Raw genomic sequence first — 22,283 nt, 5'->3', positions numbered from 1 at the left:
CCTGAGGAAAGGACACGAGTGAGAAACGCGAGTGCTGCGGGTTTAAACCCCGCGCCTGCTGCAGCGGGACCCCGGGGCGGGGGCACACGGCCGGGGCTGGTGGGGGGCAAAGCGGCTGCTTCGTGGTCCCGGTGGCCGCAGGCCGGCCCCGTCACGGCGGGGGCACCGCCGAGAGGCCGCCGCCTGCCGGGGAGGCGCCTGTGGCGGCGTCGGGGCGGGCAGCAGGAGGGGGGCCGGGCCGCGGCGGGGTCGCCATTGCCGAAGTTGCGGGTGGCCGCCAGCCGGTGAGGGCGGGCGAGGCAGAGGGAGGCGGGCCGCGCCACACAGGCGCAGAGGGGCGCGCCGAGCCCGCCCGGCCGCGGCCCCGGCCCCGGCCGCGGCCCCCGCCTCAGGCACAAGCGCCGCTCGCGGGCGGGGAGGGCCGGGCCGGGCCGGGCGAGCCGCGGCGGCGGGCGAGGAGCGGCCACTCGAGCAGCGCCTGGCGCCCGCGGAGCGGCAGGACGGCAGCGTCGGGCCCGCGCTTCTCTCGCCGCCGCCGCCGCCGTGTGCGGAGCTGCGTCCCGCCCGCCGCCCCATGGCCGGGCTAGCGCGCCAGGGGCACCTCGCCCCCCACGGCCCGGCGCTGCTCCTGCTGCTGCTGCTGCCCGCTGCCGCGCCGGCGCCTGAGGGGCCGTCGTGCCACGGCGCCTTCGACATGTACTTCGTGCTCGACAAGTAAGGGACAGGGCGGCGGAGCCCGCGGCCGTTAGAGCCGTTGGCGGGCGGCGCGAGGGGGGGCGTGGGGAGGAGGGGGGCGCGGCGCGCGCGCGCTGAGGGGCGCCGGGTTGCGCGCGGCGCCGACCGTTAGGGAGCAACGGCCGCCGCGCGCTGCGCCGACCGTTAGGGAGCAACGGCCGCCGCGCGCTGCGCTGAGGGGAGCGCCGGGAGCCAGGCGGCGCGAGCGGCCCCGGGGGAGGAAAGTTTCTTGCCCGGGGGACGCGGGGCGCGAGCGTCGCCGCGGGAGCGAGCTACGCGGCCGCGGCCCCACATCCGTGTCGGCGCGGGAAGCATCGGTGTGAGGAGGTGCAGAAAGTTTTTAGCTTTTGGAAACATTATTTTCTTTTAAATTAATACTAGCAATCAAAGCAGTGCAGGAGATCAGCGTGGGTTTGATTTTATTTATCTTATTTAACCTTTTCCTGTCCCTTCCTCCCCCTGCGCTCTGAGTTCACAGAAACTTAAGTTTCTGGAAGAAGAGGAAAAATAAAAAAAAAAAAAAAAAGGGAAAAGAAAGCAAAAAACCTGTGAGGCAGCATTTTCTGGCCGTAAGTCTATCTGTGGACACTTTTCAGTCGGCCCAAGCAATCAGCAGCATCTGCCACCCTTCCCCCACAACAGCTGTTGATTATCATGTTTTTAATAGTGGGGTTTGTGTATAACAGGTCACTGTCAGCACACTGGTGCTTGCGGGCCAGGGGCGAAAAAGAAAAGCTTGTGGGGCCCGTGAATTGCTGCTGCTGGGCCTCGCAGCAAGATAGTTTTGCTTTCTCACTGTGATTTGCTATTGAGTGTGCATTTTGCTCTATCTTGGCTTGATGAAAACATGTGCCAGTGCTACTCTGAGCCTGGGTTGATGGTCATCTGAAATAATTAGAAAAACAAATTATCCCCTGTTATCTATTTTCTCACTGAACTTTTCACCCTCTTTGCCTATTTTTTTTTTTAATAAGGCCTACTAACGTGGTTTTCTTTTCTTTTCAGATCTGGGAGTGTAGCACAGAACTGGTATGAAATATATGACTTTGTCAATCAACTGACAGAAAGATTTGTGAGGTGTGTCTTGCGCATTGTAACTTCTATAATGGAATACATGGGAAATAAAACATGCTTCTGTAAGGTTATTAGATGTATATGTTTCAAAAAAAATGCTAAGTTATGGCTTTTAAAGCCCAAAGAGATAGAAAATATTGGAGATGTATAATGTATATATACATGGGATGTATGATATATGATCCCATGGCTATGTACCTGGCTAATGCTATTGTCTGGCAAGTCTTGCTGTGCTAGACATTGCTGTTGTAAATACTGGCTAGCTGTACTCTGTACAAAGAGCTGAGGATTACTGTGATGTAGCATCTTAATAAAAAAATCAATAAAACAAGCTAATCCCCCCGCAAAGACACAGACATAGATTTTGCAATCTTTTTTTCCTAAAGAAAATGAAATGTAATGAGCAATTATGAGGCTTTCATTGCTACATACTACTAACATCCACCTGTAAAAGACAAATCTTATGTAAAACAAGTGAGTGACAAAAGCTTTTGAAAGTTATCTTGTAAACTTTTAAAAAAGAGAGCCTGAGAGCAAAGCTCTTCCTCTTTTCAGCAAGTCCTGAAAAATACATTTGTCCGCACTGAACTAGTGGTGCTTACCTGTGTAAATTGTCCAGTTTTTCATCTTTTGCAGCCAAAAGATACTCCTGTTTGCAACAGTTGGGTTTTACAGTGCTCTGGCCATGTTATTTCAAATAAAACTGTTCCACTGTATTTACTCCTCTGACCTTTCACAGCCAAGGATGATTAATATTGGTGAGGAGCCAGCCAGTCTAACCTAAGAGTATCTCACTTTGGCCTACATTCTGAGCAGCCAGCGTTGTGTGGCATGATAGCTGTTTGGCTCTTTGTACATCTCCCCAGGTGTTTCCATCATGGAGTTTGATGGTCTCTGAGGGTTGGTAAGGTCCTACTTTTGGGCCTCGATACTCTTTCAGAATAGGGCACCTTACCATTTCTTAAACTGAAAAGACCTACCTGATCTAACTATGTGTGTATGGTCTTTGCTATCATCATAGTGTCTGACTGCTGGAAGAGTGGCACAGAATGCCTTGTAAAAGGGGCAGTTTCATGGTTTTCCTAGATTTCATTGATCAAAGATAAATCAATGAGTTAGGTGATAGTTTTGAAGTGACTCTATATGAGACAGTTTTATCTCAAATACAGAAGTCTAACATTACTTGGGATAGTTAGTGACATAATCTAGAGAGATTGGGTTGCAAGTACTTGTTCATTTTTTGGTAACTGTCCGCAGCAACTAAGATGACTAATAATTCCCAAGATCTATAGTGTATTGACATTTCTCAATTTCTTTTGGAGCATCTCAGAAGATAGGGACCTTGCAAGCAGAAAGTATTATGAGCAGGAACTACTGGGTGACAGCTTTTATTTCCATGATGCCTATTTTTTAAGTAATATCATTAACACAGGTGAACTGAAAAATTATGGTCATTAATCTTTGTGTTATGTCTTCAGTAATACTAACCCAATAAATTAATATTGATAAACAAACACTATAAATTATAAGTTTAGCAAAGATATTGAAATTACCATGAGTATAAATTAAAGAAAGGTTAGAGAAATGTTAAAATTCCCTTAGGAAGGTAGCATGATTGAAGACCACGCCTTGGGAGACACTTTTCTCCACTATAGTTTGATATAGTTCCTCTCAGTCTTGTTAGAAGAGACAGATGGGCTTCCACAAAAAAAAAGAAGAAAAAAAAAAAGAAAGATTCCTTAATAAAATCATTTCATGCAGTACTGTTTCTTATGATGCATATTTCCGTAGTTACTTTTAAGGAAGTTGATTTTAGCTATCACAATTATATGTTACTGAGATAGAAATGTACTTATTCTGAAAGCATTTTTATGCTACTAATAACTTAAAAGAAAATCTGTCAGAGGGTACTACTTATTTCATTTTGATGACTTTATAACCAGAAAGCTCAGATCAAAATTTACATTGTGTCTAGATCAAACTTTAAAAGGGGGAAACTCACTTCTGAATGTGTTCATGATTCATGCCCCAGACTATGAATGTACCCTGAGTGTATGTCCCCAGACAACTTTTACATCAGCAACTCGAAGTATAAAAGGACATGTCACATTTTGTAGTTTGGTATATCACAAACTATAAAGTTCACTTTCAGTTGGATTGCTTGAGTTCTTATCTCTAAGTTTAACACATGTTAATTTGGATTCTAGTCAGGCAAGAAAGAATAATAATTCTGTTACTTTATTCTCAGAGCATCTGGGCAAGGAGTGCATGGGCAGAAACTCTTTAATTCCTTTCTCGGTCTTGATTTGTAGTTCAAAATCATGTTATTTGGAATTTAAGGATAAAAGCAATAGTAGTAAAGCACAAATATGTGAATGGAATGGTGAACATCAGTACATTTTTTCCTCATTTGTCTAAAATATATATATATTTTTCTCTTTCCCTTTTTTTAAAAGCCCCAAGATGAGATTGTCATTCATCGTGTTTTCCACACAGGCACATGTCATTATGCCATTAACTGGAGACAGGTTAGTGAACAGCTTTTTTATTTCTCCTCCTGTGCCCCCGTTAAAGGTCTTTCATTAAATCAGAGAAACAGTAAGAGACATTGAATAAATAACTGATAATTTAAATGGTGGCCTCTGCATAGAGATGGATTTAGTTTCATAAACAGCTCAGTAGATAGTCGGATAAAAGGGAAGGAGGAGAAGACCGATGAGACTCAAATTCATGATCCGAACTCTGTACTGCTTTGCAGAACAGCTAAAGATTTATTTATTTATTTAATCTATGCATCTTCATTGGCACAAAAGGGGAAAGGTTCTTGCTCATAATTTATAAAGCAAGATCTAAAGAGAAGTTATCCAGATTGGTTAATATATAAGTAAGGTCTACAATGGTAAATTAACATTTCCCATGATCTCATGTAAGGTATATATATTTTCAAATCATGACTTTAAAAGAAATTGCAGACAATGGAGTTTGTACCACTCGAAACATGCAAGACCTTTCTGATACTATGGGGATGTTTGATGTGCCTTATCTCTGCTTTTCAGTTCGTATGTTCAAGGCTGCTTGTTGTAATTTGTAAAGAAAATAATGATCAACAGCTAGGTTAGATTTGGAATAGATGGTAAAAGCAGAAGGAGAAAAATGGGTAAAAAAAGAGACTGCTGGGAAAGTACTAAAAAAGAAAAGTCTCAGGAACTTGAAATCCATATTGTGGAATCACTGTTTTTGGCAGAGGACAATTGCATGGTTCTTGGTAGTCCGAGCTCTGCTTGTTCCTATCGTCTAAAAACAATACGCTTCCAATCCCTTTTTTCCTCAAATAAAATATGCTCTCAGCCCTGTCAAACCTTGACCTCTTCTCTGTGTATGCAAACTGCACCAAACCACTTCTTGGGTTTTGAACATTTAGATAAACCACTTAGGAATCTTATTAATGAACTGTGGCAGAGTGGAAGTGAGGTAATCTTTCCTTTCTGCTTCCTTTTAACAGAGTCAATACAAAGCACGGTCTGTCATATTCGGTTAGTTTACTGCTTTCTTAATAATACATAATAGCAAGTACAAGAACTTGCTGAAGAGAACTGTCATTGGCAACAGACAAGTGTATTTTGCTACAGAAATATACGCTGACATTCTAGAAATCGGATGTCTAAAGTCATAATTCTAATCTTCTCCTGTTTTAGCATTAAAAAAAGTGGTCTGACTTTAGAACTGCTAACTTTTCACCTCCAGCCACCCTGACTTGAATATCAGATCTGTGGTCTGCAGAGTTGCAGAGAGAGACAAGGTTATAAGCCATGTTTCCAGATGGCTTGAAGGAGGTCAGAAGAGGATACTTGAGCTTGTTCCAAGGACTGTTAAAGTCAATGATTTTTTTTTTTAAATCTTTTTTTTTTTTTAATTATTTCAGTAGGCCCTTAATCGCTGTCACTGGCCTATTTGTTATCAGACATTGAGAGCCAGTGCAGATAGTGCAGATACCATTCAGCCCACTCTGAATGCTTTGGCAGGACTCTGGAATCCAGCCATGGAAACACAAGTGACTTTTTCTTTGCATGTCTGTGGCACACAAGTTATGAGAAGAACCTTTTTTTTTCTTCTTCTTCTTTTTCTGGGAAATCTAGTTTAAAAATAGGAAGAACCCATTTCAGTTCTAACAAGTTCCTCTTGAGGACCTTTCAAATCCACAGTGTGCTGATGCTTTTGTGCATGCGGTAATGGAGAGGAAATCACCCCTACTATTTAGGAGGAATTATAGGGAAAAAGAAGTGACAATAATAACTGTGACCATGTATACATGAGTAAGATGGCTAGATCCACCTAGAACACTGTGATTTTAAATATTAAAGAAGTTAACAGTGAAAAATGATTCACTATTTAGTACTGCCATTGTTCCAAACAGAAGACAATTATGCTAAGTATGCTGCAGTATTGATGCTGCAGCCTTGATTGTCATGTGCATTTCGGACTTCGAGGGACTTCCCTTTTTACCCTGCACTCCTCTCATTTATTTGCTAATTCGCAATTGTCAGGAAACCATAATTAAACTCCAGCAGCTAGTTCAAAGTCCTAAGGCTTAGGATTCTAATTATTCACACAAAGTTCTTGCTTTTTTTTACTGCAAATTAAAACTGTGGACGTAAAGAAACCCATACACAATGGAACTAAAGCCCCCAAATTACCAAAGATTTGCTGACTGTGAGAGATATTATGTGAGTAATTCTGAAAACAGAAGTCATCATTGTTAACCACAGTACACACAGCAGTATAATGTATAAAATAAAAATAACATTGACATGGAGAAGACTTCTCAACGGTGGTTATATCCCACTTCAGAGGTGTGTATTTCCCTTGAATTTAACTGGAAATCATATGCAACTCAGTAAACCAATTTATGCATTCACACTTGGACTCAACTATGTTCCTAGATTTAAAAAGCGAGTTGCTTGAAAAAGCAGGTACATTTATGAATATACAGCATCTTCTGCTTTTTGCAAGGTATACACTAGCCATGAGAACTGGAGATTTAGTAAAGATGCTTCAACAGCACTTGAGCAACATCCACGGCCAAGACTAAATTTGCTGATTCTGCTCAGAGGAAGCTCCTGTTGGAGCTCCTGAAATATTTTGTCAGTGAGGGTGACTTTGTGTATCTACTGCATTACCAACTGAACCTCGTTGTCTGACTTCACTGGCTATTCCTTTATTGCACACACACAGAAATGTTGAAATACGCACATCCTGTAATCTAGCAGAACACTTACGCATCTTCCACCTTAGTCGTGGGAGTAAACCCTGCACTTTGATGCAGGAAGCTTGGCAAAATAGAGCCATCTTGTAGAGATCGTGATGTATTGGGTGAATAATGTTCAGGAAAATCAGCTACTTTTTCCCCAGACTGTGCTCATGCAGGAAGCCTAAAGTTTGAAACAGAGTAATTGTTACTGTAGCACTCACCCTCTGTAGTATTTCAAAGGTGTAGAAAGGCAGCACCTCCTCCACATCACACATGTGAGAGGGCTGATATGTAGGGTTTACTTTCAGTAGTGTCAGCTGTGTTTAGTAGGGATATAGGACCACCCACTCCTCTTTTGTTTAAAGAACACTGTTTTCTTTCCTTTGTTTTCCAATCAAGTATACATGTTTTCTACTTCTTGCTTGACAGCAATACGGAGGTACAATTTTTGTTTGCCCTAATTTGTTGTAGATCATGTACATTACCTTTCAAGCAGCTGGCCTCATTTCTGATTATAAGTATTGCTCACTGGGGATCAAAATTTACCAGTATCTATTTACGTTTTACAAAATTTACCCTGCAGTATCTATAGCTCTGCTCCAAATAAACTGAAAAATGACTCAAGATTCCAGGATTTCGATATGTAAATTAGAACATGGAAAAGAAATAAAAGATACTATCCTCTGTCCAGAAGAGCTAAGAATATTACTCCTTAAAACTGCATAGACACCAACGGAAACCCAGTGTTTTGCAGAACACTATCCCCATGTTTCAGCAAGACCTGAAGTTTATGTGGTCATTTTGGTTGGTTCTTTCACCTTCAGCATTAATGTAGAAGTGCAAAATTGTCTCTAGTAAAAGCAGAGTTTTGAACAGTTTTTAAGTTACTATCTTCAAGCATGCTTTACTTTCTATCAAGAATAATCCTAACCCTTTGTACATGTTGGAGATACGTTTATTTCCTTTAAGGCAAGTGGTTGTCCTCTCTCTGGTATGCGTGCTTACTCTCAGAAACTGTGCTGTGTCTCTGACACATTAAGAAGGCCTCTGATCCATCACAGGTCTGTACCATAATCTTTGCTCTTCTAAAACAGGGGTGTAATCTACATCCTTTGCATTTTAAGGAGATCTTACCTCTGTCTTCATTGTCAGGCAGCAGTGTTTGCAGACAGGTCTGTATGCCTCACCAAAAATTAGGCTCAGCTGTCCTGACAACAAGTGCATCCTCTGCATGATGCAAGGTCCTTCTTTCTGAAATGGAAAGAGATTCCTAGACAGCATGTTGCAGAGTTTGTATCTCCACGATTGTATTTGCCTGACTGCTGCTGGAATAATTATCTCAACAAATTACAAAGTTTAAAAGAGATAACAGGATAGCTATTACACATTAAATGTGCCTTTTCTAAAACACAGAGGTGTGATGCAGCACATATGCTGAATTGGGAAGACATATTATATCTGTGATCATTCAATCCAAACACAAGCAGGCTGCAAGTTGCTGAATTTATTTTCTTTTTTTCCTGCTCTTTCCCTTGTTTGACTTAAGCCATGAAGACAGAAGCACTCCAGCCTTTATTACTGTTACTGAAATGTAGTGCAGTATTGTTCAGGCACCTGAACTGAGGTCATGGTTCTGTAATTTCAGTACAGATGAGTTTCACATAAAACCAGACCTTCCCTTTAGAGTTTGTGCCTGAAAAAAAAAAAAAAAAAAAAAAAAAAACTACAGAACTAGAGAGAGGAGTTTTGTGTTAGAGGACTGCAGAGTAGGAAAGAAGTCTTCAAAGCATTATCAGAAAGCAAGTTACGGGAGAGGCTTGACTGAAGAGCATCCTGTTATCAAAAGGATTCAGACAGACGTGGCTTACATGCCACCCTCGAGACGTGCTGGTGTAATCCAGTGACTGCATACTCTTGTTAGTGGGGCTGAACTAGCCTCTCTTGCTGTCTGTTGGGGCTTATTTGTTTGGACCCTTTTCTCCACTAATGTGGACCGCTGTCCACTAACATGGCTTTGTGACTTCTGGACTGGACTTCATTTCTTTCTGGCCAACTCAGAGCATGGGTGGAGCTTGCTCACATCTGTCTGGACCTATCTGGAACAGCTATGCTCTGAGAGAGAGAGGTAGTGACCAGTTAAATGCTGCTAAAGAAGCTCTTGCTGCCAAAGATTTTCTTGGAATCCCCTGTAGGCAGAGGCCTGGAAACACCAGAGAGGTCTGTGTGGTCGGGTCACAAAACACTCTCGATAAATAAAACTGAACTGATTGTACAAAAGCTATTTTTGCAAAACGAAATCTGTTTCAGAAAACTGGGGCTTCAGTTGCTGTTTGTTTCTTGGCAGCAGAACCCTAACGCCTGTGATGTGCTGCCACTCATTCCTGGCAAGCACTAAGTATGTGGTTTATAATCTGCGTTCATACATAATCACTTTCAAGTTGTTTCTATAGATGCTGAATGTAAAATATTTAGATCAAACAGATTGTATTATCTTACATAACTTGTTCTCTTCAATGTATTTAATGCAGCACTTTTTTTTTTTTTTTTTTTGCAATTGTAGCAATTATCCTCTGTTTAGGAGATTATTACAAATTGAACATTATGACTATGGATTGTGCTTTTGGAACAGAGCTTCTAAACATAGAGAAACCCCATCAGTGGAACAAATGACTTGTGGGTGGCATTCAGACACAGTGGCTTATGCATTCTTTCTCGTTTTGTTTGCCCTAAGGAAAATTAACTTGCATCTTGCGATCTATTTTCCATCCATCTCCTCATCCCTGCTTGTTTCCTCATTGTCACCTGTATTTACTATACTTCTCTATATATTCCAGCCCAAATTTTGTGTCTCTGCTTACATTTCACTTGTCCTTTCCTAGAGCAACTTTTCATGGTCTTCATTGGAAGTTTACTTGCATAAAAATTAAGAGCTTCTACATTTGATTCTTTCAATATAATCTCTTGTTTTTGTTTTTCCTCCTCTCATACTGACTGTGCTGTAATTAGATTAGGTATCAATTACATCTGTTCTCTACTACTCCCTTTATATATCTGCATGTTGACATGGTTAATTATATGTACTAAATATGTTGATATAGAACATAAAACTGCTGTTTTAGGGGACTTCTTTTTAATTGCAGTGTGATTGTAAGTGACCTCAGTTTAAGGAAGCCTAGTAAATTTAGAAAAACTCAACAGTATTTCCACTGAGCTGTTTTAATCCTGGAGTTGGGCCATCTTTGCAATATACGCTTCATAAGAAAGATTTTTACTTTAACCTAACTTTTTGACTCACTAAGCCGTAGTGTACTTAGTTAGGTCTAAAACACGTTACCCACAGTGTTGCTTTGTTGTGAATGTAAGATCTCCCTCCACGTGGTATCTCAGCTAAATGCTTATCTTGTGGGTTCTAATTTTGGGCCTCATTTATGACAGATACATTTTTTTCCATCAATAAACTATCCACTTCCCTCCTTCTCCTGATATTCTAAATCTTTTATCTTACTGATTTCAGAGAGAAAATCAAGAAAGGTCTTAAGGATTTAGAAGAGGTAAAACCAGCAGGTGACACATATATTCATGAAGGGTTAAAACAGGTAGGTTTTACACATCTCATTGCTCTCTTTTGATCCTTAATTAATTCTGGTCCTTAATTAATGTGGTCCCCAAGACTGTCCAGCTATTGAACAGATACCAAGCAGGAGATAGCCATCACCAAAACTTGGCACATTTGCAATAGGGAGTTGTTCTTTGTCATAGATTAAACTCATACAGCTTGCCACTTACGGTAAATAGTCACACAGAGCTTTGTAGGGCTGTGAGCATATCTGTACCTTCTACAGAATGGGTTCGTAGTTAATTGTGCAAACCAGCATTTTCAGCACATCTGGCCTTAAGTTTGGGATGTCTTAATTATAGAGCTCCCAATTGCTTATATTTTAATGAGGTGTGCAATAAAATTATACTTTATCATTCTGCTAAAATTTAGGATGTGAAGGTGAAGAATGAGATGAGCACCTAAGCTTTCACTGTTACAGATAGAAAATGATTTTCTTCCTTTATGGTGGTAGAGGCAAATTTGTAATTGTGGTCTGTATACTAAAGAAGCAAACAGAACCATTTGGCTAGCATTGAAAATCTGAGGATACCAAAGGAAACGTTATTGTGCATTTAAAGAGATGTGAGCTTCAAAGCCCACAGAGTACCCATCCTGAAAGAATGAAGCTTTTCCAAAGTTCCTCAGTCATTGAACCCAGCACTTTGGAGATGGGCTCACTACTGACTTCAAAATATTCATCATAGTCCTTATAGTCCTTATCCAGTCTAGATACTTGCCTTGCCTGAACTCTTGCTACTACTGATGAATAATATCCTTGTTAGTAATTAGCAAAGAGGAAACAAGGAGATGGGTTTCAGTATGAGGTAACGTTTTTTTCCCTCACCTCAAACACTATGCATCTTGGTTACAAGTTTGAATATACATTTAAGCTGGATAAATATTTTTTCACTTTTAGGCTAATGAGCAAATTGAGAAGCAAGGAGCCTCAAGGTTTTCCAGTATCATCATTGCATTGACAGATGGCAAACTTGATGGTCAGATTCCCTTGTATGCAGAGAAAGAGGTAAGCACTACCTGATAATGCACGTTGTATTCTGAAGAGTGCATGCTCCCTGTTGAACAAAAAAATTTATTCTCTTTTCTATTCTGGGGCAGGCAAAGAAATCCAGAGAGCTGGGGGCTCGAGTTTACTGTGTTGGTGTCCTTGATTTTGTACAAGAACAGGTAAGAACGTTACTGTTTTCTAGTCTACCAATTTCTAGTCAATATCTTATTCCATGGCTTTATAAGCGTTTTGTTAAGCAGAGGAATTCATTTAGGTTACCTTAGGCAGTATAATACCTTCTGTGCCTCAGTAAGCAAAAACTCAGTTATGTTCGTAGACATTAATAGAATGTGTGGGTGTCACTTTTATTGCAGGAAAGACCTGTCGCAAGTAGCCCTGCTAACTTGCAGATGCCTGCAGAAGAAAGGACAGGAATAGACCTTTCTAGTAAAGTGGTGACTAGATTAGACTACAGGTTGCATTAACAGAGTAGCTACAGACAAACCTTGAACAAAATTGGTAACAGACTTGGGATAAGAAAAAGAAGTATCAATACCATTAGTCAACTCAAAGCTCTTCTAGAGTTTCTGTGCCCTAGCAAAGCTGTGTTTTAATCATCAGTATAGATACTCTTGTGCTATAAATGTGCCTTAAATGGAGAAGCATATAGAAGGTGTGTTAGTGCAGAAGATAGACAGAAAAACCTTTTAACTGAGTGCTGAGCAAACAGGGAAGATAACATCAGAAAGAGATGTAAAATTATTGCTGAGCTACAGACCCTAAAATGTTTCCTTTGGGTAGTTGTGTTTGGCATGGTGGATAGCCAGTGAAACATTCTGTTAGTGGCAGTAGACTGTAGTAAGTCTACTTCAGAAAAATCATTTAGAAAAATCATAAACAGCCTCTTCAGTTATGAACCGGGGGACTTAAAATTTTCCTTCTCTTGCCAAGTTATTTTTAGATATCCTTTTACATTTTAAGGCTGTAAAACAGTGTACCAATTTTCATTTGCCAAACAATTCATATGCATGCATGTGCTTTCTTTCCAAAGCTCGAAAAAATTGCTGATACAAAAGAACAAGTCTTCCCTGTCACCGGAGGATTCCAAGCACTTAAAGGAATAATTAATTCTGTGAGTATCAGGCAAAAAGCTGAAGACTTATTCAAAATTGTAGAATACGCTTCGTTACCCTTTTCCAGGTAGAATTCATTTCTGCATGTGTGATTCCAGTATATGATGTTCTTCTCCTTATCTTAGAGATAACATTCCATAAATCAACATTGCCTGCCACTCCTACAATTATTCACGTTCAGACTTTGTGGTAAGTTTGATAAATCCAAGCTCAATTAAGTGCACTGAGTTTGAGGAGGATGTGCTGAGGAATGCTTGCTTAGTCTGAACAAAATGAGACTTACTCCAGGAGAGTTGAGAACAATTAGTTAAAAGCCTTAGGAATGCGTGACGTGTATACTTCACAAATCTTTGTACAGAGGAAAGTATTCTAAATGCTAACTTTAGCCTCAGCTTTAACTTGTTTTTCCAGCAAGTAGTCAGTCTTTTAGTCAGGATGACACTTTTGGGAAGACCTAATTTATTTGCCTCATCTCCAACTAAAGGCTGTATGCTTAATGAAGGGGTTTGAGTGTTGCTGCTGCTGCATATAGTTTATCATATCAATTCATATGCATAAAAGCTGCTTTAAACAGTACCAGAGAAAAATCTGACTTCACTTTTGACAATAAGCTTGTAAAAAAGCAAAAAAGAAATCCTTTTTTTCCTAAGAGAGATCTCAATTTATTTTTCTTTTCCAATTCCTCCTTTCTTTTTTTAAAAAATAGAGGATACTGCTCACATACAGGATATTATGCAGCCATGAGTTTGTCACTTTCCTTAAAAAGCTTGGATTTTTTTTTTTGGAGGTTAATGGCATAGTGAAACAACTGTTTTACTTTCTTTTTGCTCAGAGTAAACACGATTTCAGGAGCTTTCTTGCACAGTCTAAAGAGACACAGCCAACCTTTTCATGCGCTGTCATTTATTTTCCTGAAAACACAGTACACCGCATGTGGTACTCCTTTTTAAAATCTCATTCTGTGCTATTTTCAAGACTAAGAATTGTTTTTTTCTTTTTCTTTTTTCCTCAGTAGTGCTAACTGATGCAATAGTGAAGCCATTAGAGGTAGTCTTATTGATACCAGCGGAATATTTATTCTCAATTAGATCATTAAGTTTCTAAGGATACTGCATTTTAAAATGTTAGTGTCAAGGCAATACTTGATAAATGAAGAAAGCAATTGGGTTTGGAGTTTCCTCTCCATTGAGGGCCACTGACCTGCAGGTTTGACGCTTCCCAGCAATCAGGTTTCTCCACTCTTTCTCCTTGAGGAAGTAGCAGGCATAGGATGTTTTGAGGTTCACTAAGATCTCAACGTAAGGATTCTGTAATTAAAATATGTGGAAGATTTGCAGAAGGTCCTGTCAGTTGTCCCATTATCCCCCATTCTTGACCAAAAAAAAAAAAAGATATTTTGGGGTGGGCTCCAGCTAAAAGAAATGTAAGTCTGCCTCCGTTACACCTCCCCAGAGCTTTCAAGCATCTTTGCTTTTTTATTTTTTTTTGTGGATAGAGTGAGGGAACCTTACCTGATAAGGTTTTACAGAGAGGGTTTGCATAAACCCCACTCTAAGTTCTTTTGGTGCTTGTGAAAATCTTATCCAATAAAAACCAAAATTTGTGCTTATCACAGCTGTATAGAAATCAGAAATGTACATAATGGTATCAATTTTGTTTTTAAAAGAGAAGTTTAGCTCTGGCAGGGAGAAAACAAGCCTACTTTGCTGACAGAAATTGCATAGAAAAAGCACATTTAAAGGGAACCATTCTTGAGCTTTTACATATGAACTGCTCCTATAAGTTGTGGCTGAGCTGTTTAGGGTTTTATTTAGCAGACTGCAGTTTGAAGAGGCATTTCAACACTCAGCTTATTCTGTATCCCTGTCCTTAAAAAGACTACGTGATAAGACTATTCAGCCCATGCAAAATATTTTCGCTGATAAACAAAAGAGCATGAGTAAGGTAATGTCAAGCACAAGAAAATGGAGGTAAGACTGCAGTCATGCCTTTCTGATAGGTCAGAACTTAAGATTTTCTATCACAGGCATCAGCTGATTTCAGTCTTACCCGCATCAGTTTCTTTAGTTGGGATAAATAATCAAATTAAAACAAGTAGAGCTACTGATTTAATGGTCCTGGGGCTTTTGGATCTTTGAGCACCATTTCCAGCTTCCTGAAAATCATTTCATCTAACTGGAGTTTTGTCTAGCTGCCGAGGCTTTTGAGGTCCTCCTGTCTCTTCCAGAAAAAACAAACAAACAAAAAAAAACCCCAAAAATATGTTAGCTCTATGTGTTGAAAGATGTAGGGCAATGAGACACTGTCAGAATCCTTGTTTTACTATTGGACATAGATGGAGGTATCCATAGGTGATTTTATTTTTTTTTAAATGTGCATATGGTGGCTATATTAATGTGTTTGACTGATACACTGAAACTCACTTTTAACTCAATATTCTAAATGATTATTCATTCTCATTTCATTATGAAGTTGGTAAGAAAGATTTAATCAAACACCAAATAGCTTATTTTCCATTTATCTGCAATTATAAATCCTTATGGTTTAAAGTTAGCTAGATAATAGAGGCTTAAAGAGACACTGTGTCCCAAGAGGGAAAAATAATTTCAAAATAGATGAAAACTAAATACCTACATCACAAATATACTGAAGTAGTGCTCAAATTATGTTCAAAGGAGCAGTTGTGAAATTCTCCATTGACACTGAATATACTTAATTAAAAATACACTGTTTCTAAAACCTTCAATTAAAGCACTTAAGCAAAACTACAAAACTATTGAGCAGGAATGATTTGTTTGTAATGTCTACTGTATTTGTTTCAATGGACTCTTAGCTGTGAAACTTTTGGGCTGTCACATGTAGTGCATTTCAAGAGAATTGAGCAGTTAATCTTTTGTTGATGGAGGAAAGCAATAAACTATCCCAGAAAGTCTGTGTGCACCTGCAGGTGTTTGAGATATAAACAGTTATTAGAATTCTTTGGCCACATATACAAAGCACGTTTAGTGATAGCTGTGAATTCATGTTCAAGAGAACTCGAGATGAGCATTTAGAAAAAAAACTAGCTCAGATCTGGAAAGCTTCTTCTTACTTGGGATGGAAATCCAAGGGAAGTTAGTTAGTCAAATTAGTAAGGGCTTGACCTCCATGACACGCTGTGTTTCTTTTGAATAGTATCAACTAATGTTTAAAAAACTGTGCCCAGACTTCTGTGTAAAGCAAACTGTTTTTCTAAGTTTTCAGCTCTTCTGCATTGCTAATACCTAACTGCACTAAATAGTGACTGAACAGCACTGTCAGAGTAAATAAATCTAAGTAGAAAGTCTAGAGCTTACAAGAAAAATGCTGAAGGCAAGATATTATTCTATCAGGAACAGTTTACTGATTCATTTTGGCTGATAATTACATGGAGTATGGCCTCACGAGTGAACCATGGCAGTGTGAACTGAAAGGGTTTGGGAGTGCACAATTTATATCACCGTGTGACAGTAAGAAAGTTAAATGCATTCTTTTCTCCCTCCCCGCTATATATGCTTTATGGTAAATTAAGATGCTTTTTAGATGTGATAAAGAGCCATTTGAAATTTTATCATTTATATTATTAGAACATCACCTGATTGATTGCATTTGAAATCACAGATTTTTTTTTCATATTTTCCTTGCTTCTGTTGCTTATTCCTATGCATGTGTTTTGCACAGATCAGCACGTCTAAAGTGCTTGTATGTGCCACACTGTGAAAAGCAAAAAACAGTAAAAGATCTCTGCTTCCCTCTGCTTTTAAGTGAACAAGTTGTCTTGTCGTTCTGTGGGCAGAATTGGATGAGGCTTGTGCCTTTAAAAGTTACAGTAATGGAGCTCACTTGAGTAGCTCTGTTAGAGTATGCGACAGCTGTAAGTAGACTTAAACCCATTTTTATACTGAAATGCGTTGGCAGCACATAATACAGGAAACTAAAATATATTTTGTACTTAACCCCCTCTAAAAATTTACTAGATAAGAATGACAGGAACATGATGATTGTAGAACTTAAAAGGAAGTACTTAGCTACAAACAAACAAAAATCTCACATACCTATCTAAGTTGTTGCATAGTACCTTACCCCACATGAATAAATTCCTCAGTGGCTGCTTGTGCATCCACCTCTTGTTTAAAGGGCAACCTGAGGCAGAGGCTGCATCACTGTAGAGCATCAGTGCTCTTCATGAAGTGGAATTATTAGGACCTTAAAATGGGCATACTTAGGAACAATAAAGACATGGTGCACCTGTGGCCCTTTAAAAACTGGGTTCCTAACAGGCGGTGACAGACTTTTGCTAAGCTAGCATAAGCAAGTACTGCTATAAAAATCCTACTGCGCAATTATAAAATTCTTTCCAGTAAAATTTGTTGGCAATAGGCAGAGTGTGCTCCAATTGTAAGAGCAGTTAGAAGTCTCTCTAGAATTCAGTCACTTGAATAACAGTTTGTCTATTTAATACTTAGATTTTTTTTCCTCCAGTTACATGGTTCTTGTATCAATTTCTGTGCATTTAACAAGACATTCCAGCCATTAAATTACACAGATTGATGAAAGCCAGTCTGTAGGGCCCGAAGTGAACAATTATCTAAAATGGATGTGTCAGCAGCACACACAACATCTTTGCATGCCAGACTAGGCACTGTCAGCGATGAGCAGGCCTGTTCCCAAGTGTCCTATGGTCTATGTCAAGTGGCTCATGTTGGATAGTGAGTCTTCTTGCAAGGCAGGGTGAACGGTAAGCAGTTATGGTGAGCTTGGTCAAGATTTGTTTCACTTTAAGAACAATTTCATTTTTTTTGTTTGTAGAATTCATTGTATTCAGTTACAAGAACATGCTCCAGCCTCTTGTCATCAATCTCTGACTCCTTCTGGACTAGATACGATGTTAGCAGGATTCCTTTGATCTGCCTTTTGGGATGGCATGATCATGCATTGTTAAGCTCCAAGAGTCAATCTGCATCTCCCATAGTCACCTGCTGTAAGGCAACGTTATTATACTGGAAGTGGGAAGTGTAGGGCTGCACTGGTTTAATGTGCCAATGACAGAGATCATGGTAAATCTCCAGTAGCTCTTAAACTGAGTTAGTGCTGTTAGTGTGGGCTGAGCCACTTGGGTCAAAAGTGCATGTTACAGTGGTCAAGTGGGGAGCAATTTGCTTACCCAGTAATAAGTAGGGACTGGAATATTTTGATGCTTCTGCCCTGAGCCAGCTCTGCTCACTAGAGGTGAAAATCCTCCCAGGTCCACCTTGCTTATGGCACACAGAGACTGCCCCCTCTTTTTCCTCCTTCTCTAAATGATATTCCTCAAATGGAGATGAGGGAAGAAGGGTCAGTAAACTGACTGCATGCTGTTGAGATTTTTCAAGAGCAGAATCAGCTTAAACAGTTGATTATCAATTATACATAAACTTAATTGGATCATTTCCTGTAGGAAGAAAATATGCTCAGTTTGTGTACTGGGAATCCAGGAAGCAAACTATTAAACATTTAAAGAGCTGGGGGAAGGAGAAGTGCAACAAGTTATCATTAAAAGAATTATTCTGCTTAAATCAGTCATCTTTAATCCACTTCGATGGTCTAATATTTAAGCTGCACTTGGTGCAAGGTTCAGAACTAATGTTGTGCCATGTTTTCCATGTGATTGAGACTGAGTAGATAGCTTTGGGAATTACTACATGTAGTTGTTAAAGAGACTCAATGGCCTGGAATAGAATGCTTTCTGCTCTACCCTTCACTGTTGTACAGCCCTTAATTTGACATTCTCTGACATATTACAAACCATATAATGTTCTCCAGGAAAACCAAGAGCTTGATAAGCCAGCAACATAACTGACATGGTTCCCATTTTTCTGTGCATGCATGTGTCTCATGATTTGGATTTGACTTGTCAGCTATCCCTGCATGGCTATCAGTTCTGTTACATAAGTGATACTGTAAACTCCCTTAAAATGAAGCGTTCACAAGTCCAGCTGAAATCTATTTAGTGTTTCCTTAGCGATAAGTTCTTCCGAGCCAGATTTTCCTTACAAATAAAAATTAAAAAACTAACCAAACAAAAAAAACCCCAAGTTTTTTTCTTGTTATGGAAAGTAACAGTTCATCTTGATCCTTATTTACATTATTTGATAAGTAATGGATTTAGAGTTGTTTTTAGTAATTTCAGGGTAAAGGTTCCAATGCTGTTAAAATACACATCTCGTGACCCAAAGTTTTGTCATCCACATTTGTTTTACTCAGTGACTGCAAATGCTTAGACATTGTATAATTAGAATATTCTCACTAACCTGACAGTGCACCAGGCTTCTCTTCGATGGTTATTTTATGCAAGACCATATGTCTCATGGATTTTTTTTTTTTCCATTTACAGAGGGGACAGGATAGTCACTTCCCCCCTTTCCTGTTGCTCTTTGTCGAGGACCAGGCTGAGCAATGTCAGGAAGTAGACTGAAATTGAGAGCGAGTTGTAGCTGAGAGCACAGATGTTTGGCAGCGCTTAAAAATAGATCCCATTTTGCATGTAACTGCTGCAGTCAGCTTGACACAGCCTTGCTGGAGAGCATCGTCCAAATTGTGTTTCATATGAAAGCGGTTGCTTAATTCCAAGTTATCTTGAATTGAACATCTTCCCTGCAGTGTGAGGTGGTCCTATTGGCTCATTGCTTTTTTCATAGATTTGCACAAAACAAGTGGTAAATGCTAAGTCTTGCTTTAATACAGTAAAGGCACTTGATGCAGGCCTGTCCCACAGGGAATATATGCAATTTTATCATGCATGTAATTATTTTTTTATGGACCCACCCTCTCTGAAACAATGTAAGATGCTGCGTTGGGAGCAAGCAATTGAGTTTAGGAATTTAACTGTTAGCTGCTTTAAGGAGAAGGGAATCTAGTGAGTAAGATACTCTATACAACTTAAAGAGGGTACCTCTGACTACAGATTCTGAGGGTAGGAAAGGTTACCATAATATAATCAGTTAGGTCAAGGGATCCATTTATATTCATTTACCTTTGTAAGCTACTCCAGATCTTTGTTTTTGAAGCCTAACTTGACCACGTTATAAAAATGCTCAATTCCCACTCAGTTTAAGAAAGCAGAAACCTGTAAAAGAGCAATTATTGCTCACCTTTGTCTGTCAAGCTATTTGAGAGGTTTAAAGGTCACAGACTGTTTTACATTCAAGGGTGTTTAATCTTCTCCAGGCAAGAAATACATAGAGAAGTGTGCCCCCATCCTGCCTTTACTTATGCTCGTTTCACATACTGCAAGATTTTCTCAACTCTGTATAAAAAAATACTGATCTATAGTCAGTGAATAATTCAACCTCCAGAAGAAAAGGTGAGACAAAGTAGACCAGTGCTCCACCTAAACACTGTCTGCCTAAGTTTCATTTTACTTTTCCTGCCTCAAGAAGAGTGGAAACAAAGTTGAAGTTCAGCAAAGGGGGAAAAAAAATCAAGTTGCCAATAAGAGTTTCAGTGACTCACAGAGAAAGAAAGAAAAAAAGAAAAAAAGAAAAAAAGAAAAAAAAAAAACAGGCACATGGAAACATGTGGCAAACCCAGTCTTAATTGAGCCAATCAGAACTAATGAAGCAAAAGTTCTTAAAGGCACTCAAATAAGCACTTATGTAAATTCATCTTCAGTTGGTTTGGGTTGACTCACGCTAACCAGACATGCTACAAGCCCAGCCTGGCTGGAAACAACTAACCCACACGCTAGTAAAATGCTGTTTTCATTAGGAATTCTTCTGAGGAGTCTTACAGCTCCAAGCTGGGCCAAAGCTCCAGAAGATATTAACTTATCAGCAGAAAGATTACCTCAACAGTATCATTCCACAGCGCTAGGCAGTTGTGCACAGCCTGAAACAGTATTTCTGTGTTCCTTTTCAGTTACTGCTACTAGTACCCATATGCTTGCTGCTTTTGCACTCAGAGGGCTTTGCCCCCCGCCAGCCACTTACATAGCTACTGCTCAAGCAGCCCTTGTATAGGTGTGTGCTGTTCCCTGATTAGCACTCAACTGCAGGCCAAAGGTGTATGCAATCCCTAATCAGGAATGCACTGCTCCAGCTGACATTAGTGATGCTAAGGCTGATTTTTAGTGCTGTGTTGCCATCGTTGTCCCTTTCAGATACTATTTGCAAGTCAGCTGAAGTGTGTGCCATCTTCCTTTCCTTTCCTGTCCCTCTTCTTTTTGTACATTACATTTAAATATCCATACTCTGCAGCAACAATTGCAGGGGTTGTAGGTGGGCTGAATAGCATCTCTCTACCAGTATTATCTTGCTTGAGGAGGGATCTGAGGGAAATGCAGCTCTTCCTGGTGTAGATGTGTCACTGTTAACTGAGAAATGTGCTTTGTATGTCAGGGAAAGCACATCTTCTCTTGCATGTCAAACTGTGAACATGGTTTCTTTGATTTTAGTTTTGTTTACGGTTCGTCATGGTTCCTAGATCAACTTTCCTTATAGTTTGCTCGCAAGGTTTTGTGTTTATAGCATTCCTAGCGAAAATGATGAACTCCACATTTGGAGGGGAGAGAGGAAAGAAAGTGGGTTGAGATCTTAGAAAAACTGCTGTTTTGAGTTTGCTGGTAAATTAGCATTTTTATGTTGTTGTGTTTCTTAACCATGCAGGACACATTTTGCAGTGAGGGTACACATGACCTGCTGGCAGAGCATGAACAAACAGGCAGCGCTCGAGGCTCTTGAGCTCTGAGTGCAATGAGCAGGAGTTAATCCTGCTGTACATACATTTTAGCACAGTGACTGTGAAAGAGATTATGTTGCAGTCAGTGGATATTTCTTATAGTTTGCCATACAAAAGCATAGCAAAAAAGGTTACTTTCAACAGCTGAACATTTTTGTTAAAAAAGTGGTTCTGGAAATACTATAAGATAACAAATGCATCTCACTTGCTAAACATAGTTTTGTTAACAGAACCGTATGGCCTTCCTCTGTGAAGAGTCAAGCTAGCCTGATCTGAGAACGGCCTCGTGTTTAAAGGAGAACTGGGGATTAAAGGCCACTAGTGATCCTAGAAATCCTTTGTTCAAAATTATCAATGTGCTGTGTAATTATCATTGCACATCAGGCTGCTCATGGCTTGTTACTACTGCATGATCTTGAAACATGAACTACATGGAAGCACTAGAAGGGAAAGTTGCTGTTTTAGCCTGTGTCTAATACTGTACCGCAGAGAGCAGCTCTGTTTCACAGTATGTTCTGGGTATATGTTGTTAGTCAGAATACTTACAAAGCTGCAAGAGCAGTACTATTTTACTGTTTAAAGTCTAAGGACTTTTAAGAGGCAGTAGGAAGAATGTAAAGTGAGTCAAAGCAGACCTGAGCCCTAGATGTGACAAGTTAAAGCGATATTGGAAAATGCAGAGGGCAAGTTATTTAAAGGAAGAAGTGTTGGTATAAAGCAGGGGCAAGATCTCTAACAGGGCTAGATTAATCGAAG

General features: G+C 39.9%; 1 protein-coding gene across 1 annotated transcript in view; it reads left to right on the top strand.

Moving 5' to 3' along the window:
• The first annotated feature begins 574 nt into the window (after window positions 1-574).
• Window positions 575-22,283, top strand: part of ANTXR2 (ANTXR cell adhesion molecule 2) — a 103,955-nt gene continuing 82,246 nt past the window's right edge. Inside the window, exons 1-7 of the mRNA XM_088531655.1 lie at window positions 575-714; window positions 1,741-1,812; window positions 4,266-4,337; window positions 10,572-10,653; window positions 11,572-11,679; window positions 11,772-11,840; window positions 12,713-12,793. Of these exons, the coding sequence (XP_088387781.1) occupies window positions 575-714; window positions 1,741-1,812; window positions 4,266-4,337; window positions 10,572-10,653; window positions 11,572-11,679; window positions 11,772-11,840; window positions 12,713-12,793 (624 nt within the window). The remainder of the gene's footprint in view (window positions 715-1,740; window positions 1,813-4,265; window positions 4,338-10,571; window positions 10,654-11,571; window positions 11,680-11,771; window positions 11,841-12,712; window positions 12,794-22,283) is intronic.

This window comes from Tinamus guttatus, unplaced genomic scaffold, assembly GCF_059628265.1.
Source record: "Tinamus guttatus ecotype Peru unplaced genomic scaffold, ASM5962826v1 Tinamus_guttatus_pri_ptg000423l, whole genome shotgun sequence".
NCBI lineage: Eukaryota > Metazoa > Chordata > Aves > Tinamiformes > Tinamidae > Tinamus > Tinamus guttatus.
Note: the sequence above shows the minus strand (reverse complement) of the source record. Positions and strands in the feature narration are given on the sequence as shown.